The 8,314-nt window shown below is 36.0% G+C and overlaps 1 protein-coding gene across 3 annotated transcripts in view; it reads right to left on the bottom strand.

Moving 5' to 3' along the window:
• The window catches only part of THUMPD3 (THUMP domain containing 3), a 31,782-nt gene that overhangs the window by 6,695 nt on the left and 16,773 nt on the right, over nucleotides 1-8,314 (bottom strand). For all 3 annotated transcript variants that reach the window (XM_006758221.2, XM_006758223.2, XM_006758222.2), the window contains exons 5-8: nucleotides 6,323-6,453; nucleotides 3,481-3,550; nucleotides 2,074-2,189; nucleotides 184-294 (exon numbers count right to left, since the gene is read on the bottom strand). In XM_006758221.2, coding sequence (XP_006758284.1) covers nucleotides 184-294; nucleotides 2,074-2,189; nucleotides 3,481-3,550; nucleotides 6,323-6,453 — 428 coding nt within the window. The remainder of the gene's footprint in view (nucleotides 1-183; nucleotides 295-2,073; nucleotides 2,190-3,480; nucleotides 3,551-6,322; nucleotides 6,454-8,314) is intronic.

The raw sequence follows: 8,314 nt of genomic DNA, 5'->3' as shown, positions 1-8,314 counted from the left end.
GGGAAGAGACTGGACAAAAATCGTGCACCTATGGATGAGGACAGTCGTTGGGGAGTGAGGGCAGAGGATGGGGTGGGAACTGGGAGGAGGGGAGTTATGGGGGGGAAAAGAGGAACAAATGTAATAATCTGAACAATAAAGATTTAATAAAAAAAAAACACAAAAAACAAACCTAAGTCCCACCTTTTTCCAAATGGCATGTCTGTTACAATAATGTCCACAGAACCAGTTCTTAATGGCAGATTGCAGATATCCCACTGAATAGCATCTATGGGCAAGCCCCAGGACAATTTGCTGTAGGGACAAAGGAAAGGTGCTTCAACATATTCTGAAGAATGTTTTTCTGAAAAGACTGCTATAAAGTACATCTGCTTCACTTACTATTTAAGAGAAAGGATTAAGGGGAAAAACAAGATTGCAACACAACTGTAATAGACAACTGAAAACTTGCAACAGTAAATTATGTAACTGATGATGTAAAACATTGATAAAATAGACACTGGATCAATGCTAAAGAGGAAAAAAAAGTGAGGTGACATATCTGAAGGATAAAGTTTGATAAATCTACATAGTAATAACAGGAGACCTAAAAGCAGATATGTAAAATTAGTGAATATAGAGGTACTTTAAGAAACAAATATTTGTATCATATTATTAAATAAGAAGCAAAGAAAGGTAAGAAAAAAAAAGGGGAGGACAGGGCCTGGCCGGGTAGTTAAATTGGTTCAGGGGTGGGGAAACTTTCTGCCAAGGGCCATTTGAATATTTATAACATCGTTAGCTTAATATAATTCACTTAATATAAATTTACATTGCTATGAAAAAAGTTCCCAGGTTTATTGAATTTCGAGTCCTATCTTCGGTTGCCTAGGCAGGGCTGGACCAAATATTTTTCAGGCCACTGGCTGGATGTTCCCCGCCCCTGGGTGAGAGCATCATCCCAATATGCCAAGGTTTCGGGTTTTTTGATCCCCATTCAGGGCACATACAACAATCAACCAATGAATGCATAAATAAGTGGGACAACAAATTGATGTTTCTCTCTATCCCCCTACCTCTTTGTCATATATTAATATAGATGACAAAAGGTAATAAATAATAGCATGGTTTAAATCCCATTAAGGCAAAGCTACTGGTTTAAGAAATAAAATACAACAGGAAAACAAAATATGATCATAAATGAAGGGTTATACTATTGGTATATAATAAAGAATTTAAGAAAAATGATATAATGGGTGGGTGAGAAACACATTGAAAAAAAGTTTTACAATCAAAAGCACCAATAATTGCAACAACAACAACAAAAATATATTAAAAATCTAGGTAAGAAGCCTAGCTGGTGTGGTTCAGAGGTTGAACATCAACCCAGGAAATAAGAGGTTCCTGGTTTGATTCCTGGTCAGATCACATGCCCAGGTTGATGGCTCAATCCCCAGTAGGGGGTGTGCAGGAGGCAGCCAATCAATGATGTTCCTCTCATTATCAATGTTTCGATCTCTCTATCCCTCTCCCTTCCTGTAATAATCAATAAAAACATTTTTAAAAAATCTAGGCAAGAAATAGTACAGATGGAACAGACAAAAAGTGAAGGTATAGAGGGTCCAAAAAACAAGAAAATGTTCAGAAAATAGAAAAATAAGAATCAACCAATGAATGCATAAGTGGAACAACAAATTGACATTTCTCTCCCTATTTAAAATCAACAATTGTTTAAAATTTAAATGGAGTCTCGATATGTTTATTTTGATTAAATCATGCCATAATACACTGGGGGTATTAATCATATAAAGTCAATACCTAAGTCTAAGAGATGCTATAGAAACTTTAAAAAGTTTACCCTTTATTGCCCTGGCTGTGACTCAGTTGTTGGGAGCACTGGCCTGTATAGGTTGTGGGTTTGATTCCCAGTCAAGGCACATAACTCGATTGTGAGTTTGATCCCCCTTTGAAGCACGTACAGAAAGCAATCCCTCGATGTTCTCTCACACATCAATGTTTTTTTCCCCCTTTCCCCAGCTTCCCCTCTAGAAATCAGTAAGTGTATCCTTGGGTGAGGATTGAAAAAAAATTTACCCTTCTTTAATTTGGCTCTTGGTCAGTAAAGATGAGATGTTATTTGCTGCTCTATTCACAGCCAATGGATTATTATCACCAGCAATATGAAAGCAGTTAGACCATTCAGTAGCCCCCTAAAAGACAAGAGTATATATTGAAACAGATCACAAACTGCAAAAAATGATTAAAGAAAAAAATCATTTCAATTGTTAACAAATAAGACATTCAATCCGATAGTCCAGTGCTTTTCTAAAGTGGCAAAACACTGCATGTTGTCAACTTTGCTATACCCCCTGTTTGAAATGCCCTTATTCTTTCTCTGCTTGCTGAACTAATCTTTCAAGACCTAGCTGTGTGCATAAACCCTAACTCTCCAAGCTACCTTATTTGCTCCTCTCCAGACCACTTTGTACATGTCAGTCACTGCACTGTGCTATTTTAAATTATTTCTATGCCTGTCTGACTCTCAACAAATCTTAGAACTCAAGTCTAGTATTTTATTCAATCCCTCACGCAGCAGTATCTGGCACACTATAGTAGGCATTACAGACCTTAAATACAAATGTAGTTTGAAAAAACAACCAAATCAAACTAACCTATATCCTTTTGTGATTATAAGATTTTGCATCATCTGATATATTGGAATATTTGAGAATTTCAAAATACAATGTAATCTCCATTGTATATAGGCTTTTGAATAATAACTACCATATCCCTGAAAGGATTTTGCTATTTTAGGTAAAAAACATGTCAGCACAATGTAAATACCTAGCTGCTACATATTTGTGGAATAAGGTGGCATACTCCCCTAGGCCTCAACAATGTTTGTGCAGATTAACAGGAATCTGACATGAAGGCAGGGAAAGTTCTGCCCTCTGTTTAGGGATGAGTAACCAACACCTCTTTCTTTGTAAATGGTAATATCCCCTCATCCATGAACACAGTGCTTCATAGCTTTTTCTTTTGCCCAGACACTTGAGGGTGATATAGAGGGGTAATGTACAGGTGATGTGAAAGAGACCTAGAGTTTGATGAAAGACTTTCAGGTGATTCTCATTTCCCAACATTCATTTTTTTCTTCAATACCTATTTAGATTTCTAGTCTCTAAAAGAGAGGGGTTTTGTAATACTTCCAAGTTTTATGGGGAGTACTCTAAATCTAAAGTATTTTATACTTTGGTGAACAAATCTATATATATAACTTGTCAATTCCTTTGACAATTTTATTCATTTTGATCATATATCAGCTTAGGTTTTTCTACATTTACATCCTCATATCTACTCTTACTTGAAAGTGCTTCAAGCTTTTTATATTTTTTTTTGAGGAAAAGGGGCCTTTGATTTCATTATGTCTAATATGCTCATTGGTTCTAGAATATTCTGAATATAACTTTTGCTTATTAAAAGCTAAAGAAAAGTTATTACCTCTATTGGTATTGCCCCTGTTCCACACATCGGATCAACTATTACATCAGAAGGTTGAGGAGCACAGAGCCTAGAGAAAAGAAAACAACCTATGTGAAGAGACTTCAGCCAACAGCTGAAGCTTCCACAGTGACTATTTCTGAAGCTATAAAATCAAGGACCTATTACATTAGCATGAAGAAACACCAATCAATATTCATTTAAAAAATCAATCTGTAATTACATGTTGACTCTATATCTTAGCGGTTAAAAAAAAACAACAGCATTACATATAACTAAAGTATCCTTTTACTATTACCCAAAATCCCATTTCATTACAGATGAAACTTAGTCTCTAGACCTTTTAATATACATGTATGCCTTTAGAAAACATGTTATTTTGCATATAAACCTGTATTGGTACATTATAAAAAACAATCCCAAACATGTTTCAAATAGAATTGGAAATTAGACATTCAGTATTCCTTTCCTTATAAATTTTAAAGATAATTTTGCTATAAAAATATTTGCTTTACTATGAGTACTTAGTACAGTTAATTCCTCACTTGAATGTCATTGATAGGTTCTGCAACTTTAAGTGAAATGATATATAAAAATACCAATTTTATCACAGGCTAATGGATATAAACGAGTTAAGTTCCACCATCTCTGGCATCTCATCAATGCTATAAGAAACAATGTTATTTGAGGACCTGCTATATTTGCTAGGCTTGGATTTAACTCTTTGCATCCATCATCTCATTTAATCCTTTTAATAACCCTATGAGCTAGGTTGCTATTACTATTCTAATTTTACAGATAAACTGATGCAAAACTTGTCCATAGACACAAAACTAATAGGTGACAGAGTTAGGATTAGAAACATTACTGTTAGTGGCTTAAATGTTACCCCCTCTCTGAAGCACCCGCTCCTCAGACAGTTCATTAGGTTTCTCCTTTTGTCCTGCTAATTTTTCCACATTCTATTATGGTATTTTTACATGTAAGGTTATTATTTACCTCCCTCCCAAGACTTGAGATTCTTGGGGATAACACTGGATTGTTTTATTTTTATTTATTTTTTTAAAATATATTTTATTGATATTTTTTTAGTATTTTTTTAAAAATATATTTTATTGATTTTTTACAGAGAGGAAGGGAGAGAGTTAGAAACATTGATGAGAGAGAAACATCGATCAGCTGCCTCCTGCACATCTCCTACTGGGGGTGTGCCCGCAACCCAGGTACATGCCCTTGACTGGAATCGAACCTGGCACCTTTCAGTCCGCAGGCTGACGCTCTATCCAGTGAGCCAAACCGGTTTCGGCAGGATTCTTGGTTTTAATACCTTTCCAGCTCTACCTCCCTGTTCCTGCCCCTCTACACACGGCAACAGAATCGTTAGCAACCCTGTTCACGGTAAGCAACCCTGTGCTCCCAGCCATTGCTGCCAGGACTTGACCAAGACTATGTCAAACAGATTCTCTCTTCCAAGATTTTAGAATAAAGAACTAGAAGCCCTAGGCCAGCGGTTCTCAACCTGTGGGTCGTGACCTCTTTGGCGGTCGAACAACCCCTTCAAAGGGGTCACCTAAGACCATCCTGCATATCAGATATTTACATTACGATTCATAACAGTAGCAACATTACAGTTATGAAGTAGCAATGAAAATAATTTTATGGTTGGGGGTCACCACAACATGAGGAACTGTATTAAAGAGCCAGAAGGTTGAGAACCACTGCCCTAGGCAATAGGGATTTGGTCATTTGAAAATGGGAATACATAACTGTGGATGACGGGCAGCCATTTACACACATGAGCAGAGAAGAACACACAAACCCTTGGGAGAGACAAAAGTTACTGACTAGGTAGTTTTTCAAGATCTGGTTCCTACTCTTCTTGAAACATGGCTTTCAGTTTTTCTGTGGATTCCCCAAGACTTCTCAGTATTTTTCCAATAAATCCCCTTCTCACACCAACAACACTTTAAAATGTGAAACTAGCTTACTTAGGTTTCTAATCACTGCACCCAAAATAACTATTCATGTCCCTGGCTCCTACACCACGACCATGCCTGGCAGTAGATGTTTGTTAAATAAATAAAGACTTAATCAAATGTCCCCAGTTTTCTATTATTATCATCGAATTGATAGGTTCTAACTGTGTTTGAACTGTGACTCCATGGATGAGCAGGTAAAAGAGGACTGCCAGGATCTGCCATTATATAACAGGTATTTTGCATATGTTTCTGCATTTACTCCTCACTACTAATCCTTGAAGATTCACAGCAAACGTATTTTTCACTCTAAAAAATAGAAACCTAGAGAAGACAACCTGTCTGAGTGATGGAAAGAAGCACCTATTATAAAAGGGAACAGGGAAAAGAAGCAAGGAAGCTGGGTCTTACATTTGGGAAAGTAGAAAATTCCAGGATGATTTCTAGGTTGCAGTGATTATAAAATTTAAAAATATAAGTAAAAGCTCTCTGTGTTCATTTACACAGACATTTTGTTAAAATCTCTGCTTTCATCTGCTTCACTGGCAGGAATGAAACAAAGTAAAATTTTCTCTATTTCCCAACATACAGTATATTCTTTCTAAACAATGTGGCAATGCCAGTTAAGAGGTAGATGAAAACTATCTTCCCATTTTAAAATCAATAAAACTGATATAGTAATTAAGTGATATTTTCAGGATCATAAAGAATCAACATTGGACACAAGGGAAACATCTCATCAGCTTTTTGCCCTATTCTTTATCCACTAAATCCCCACACAGTAACTAACAAGAAATTAAAGTATTTTGAAGGGAAACCTGAAACCAAATTGCCACTTTAAGCTAGATGGTAACCCATTCTCTTACCGGAGCATTCCATAAGCAAGAGTAGATCTTAGAGTTGTAGGTCCAAAATGTGTGATATTTCTTCGGTGGAGACTCTCTTCTGTCAATGCAATGCCCACAATGACTTCATTATCATGGATATTCAAAAGCACCTAAAATAAAGCAAGATAAAATAAAATAGTTTTAGAATTGTTCGAACTGCACTTATTACTAGGATTTTTAAATTTCAGAATTTATTAAATTTTTTACTTTATTATTGAGGTATACTTTACATAGAGTACACAAATCTCAAGTATGCAACACAGTGAATTTAACTGCCACTCAGATAAAGATATACAGTATTTCCAGCACACCAGAATGCTCCTTTGCCCTTCCCAGTAATTATTAATCTGACTACTTCTATATATTAGTTTTATCTTGTTTTGAACTTCATATAAATGAAATCTTATAATATATATATATATATATATATATATAACTTAAATTTTAACATCTATTTTATTCTTTTCAATTCCTGTATTTGTTAAGTTGGTTATAATCATGTCCCCTTCATTTTTATAATATAAACATATTTTGAATGTCTATGGGTTTCTTAATATACATTTAAAAAAATTTTTTTGGATTGATTTCGGAGAGGAAAGGAGAGGGAGAGAGATAGAAACATGAATGATAAGAGAGAATCATCGATCGGCTGTTTCCTGCACGCCCCCTACTGGGGATTGAGCCCACAACCCAGGCATGTGCCCTGACTGGGAATCAAACCATGACCTCCTGGTTCATACTGGTTCATACGGTGATGCTCAACTACTGAGTCACACAGGTCGAGCCTTAATATACATTTTTAAAATTTTAACTTTTTTTAAAAAATATATTTTTGAATTTTTTTACAGAGAGAAAGGGAGAGAGATAGAGAGTTAGAAACATTCAATGAGAGAGAAACATCGATCAGCTGCCTCCTGCACAACCCCCACTGGGGATATGCCCGCAACCAAGGTACATGCCCTTGACCAGAATCGAACCTGGGACCCTACAGTCCGCAGGCCGACGCTCTATCCACTGAGCCAAACCAGTTAGGGCTAAAATTTTAACTTTTAAGTAATTGTTAATACATCTGCTTTATCACCTATTATTTTCTAACTTAATGTTTTTTAAAATTTGACTCAATGTCTGTGAAAAGTTTTCTGTCCTATAGTTTTTCTAATATAATTAAATATAAACTATTAAAACAAAAATAAAATGTCTCCTCATAATCTTAGCGGCAGCAGTTGTCACTTATCTAGCCATATGCAAGCCAGTGTTCTACACACTTTATATTTATTTTCTCATTTCATATTCACACACTGAGCTAGATACTATATTATCCTTTTTTTAGATGAGAAAACTGAGGCACAAAGATGTCAGCTTATTTGCCCAAAGTCATACTGCTTGTAAATTAGGATCTGAACCCAGGTAGTATAGCTGTAGTATCTGTCCTCTGAGCCTCCTTGCTAAGTTTTGGACATTAGTATTCTAGTTAGCTTCTTTATTCTTATGAGGAAAAAAAGGAATGGGGAGTTATTGTTCTGATTTGATATGTAATATAATAAAAGTTACAGAGAGAATAAGTAGCTTGCCCCAGATTCAAGTGTCCCAAAAGCAACAGAAAATGACTTTTTGGTAAAAACATCAGCTGCTAGGGACCTTTTAAGCTATTAGAGATTTAAAAACAATTTAGTATGGTTCACATGTGAATCACCCATGTAATAGATTGAGACTAAGGAGGGTAAGCATATTAAAATGAGGTATCTGGGTTTGAGAATCTAGCAGAATTTAAGCAAGAGGAGAGCTGGCTCTAGGATGAGTATTAACAATGATGTCCTGATTTTAGGAGATCCGGGGTTTGTTTTAAAAATGTACTCCAGCTGGGCCATTGTCCCATGCATCAAGAGGTCGCTGGTTCGGATTGAGGGCACAATCCTCAGTAGGGGGCGTGCAGGAGGCAGCCAATCAGTGTTTCTCTATCATCAATGTTTC

The sequence above is a fragment of the Myotis davidii genome, unplaced genomic scaffold (assembly GCF_000327345.1).
Source record: "Myotis davidii unplaced genomic scaffold, ASM32734v1 scaffold73, whole genome shotgun sequence".
Classification (NCBI taxonomy): Eukaryota; Metazoa; Chordata; class Mammalia; order Chiroptera; family Vespertilionidae; genus Myotis; species Myotis davidii.
Note: the sequence above shows the minus strand (reverse complement) of the source record. Positions and strands in the feature narration are given on the sequence as shown.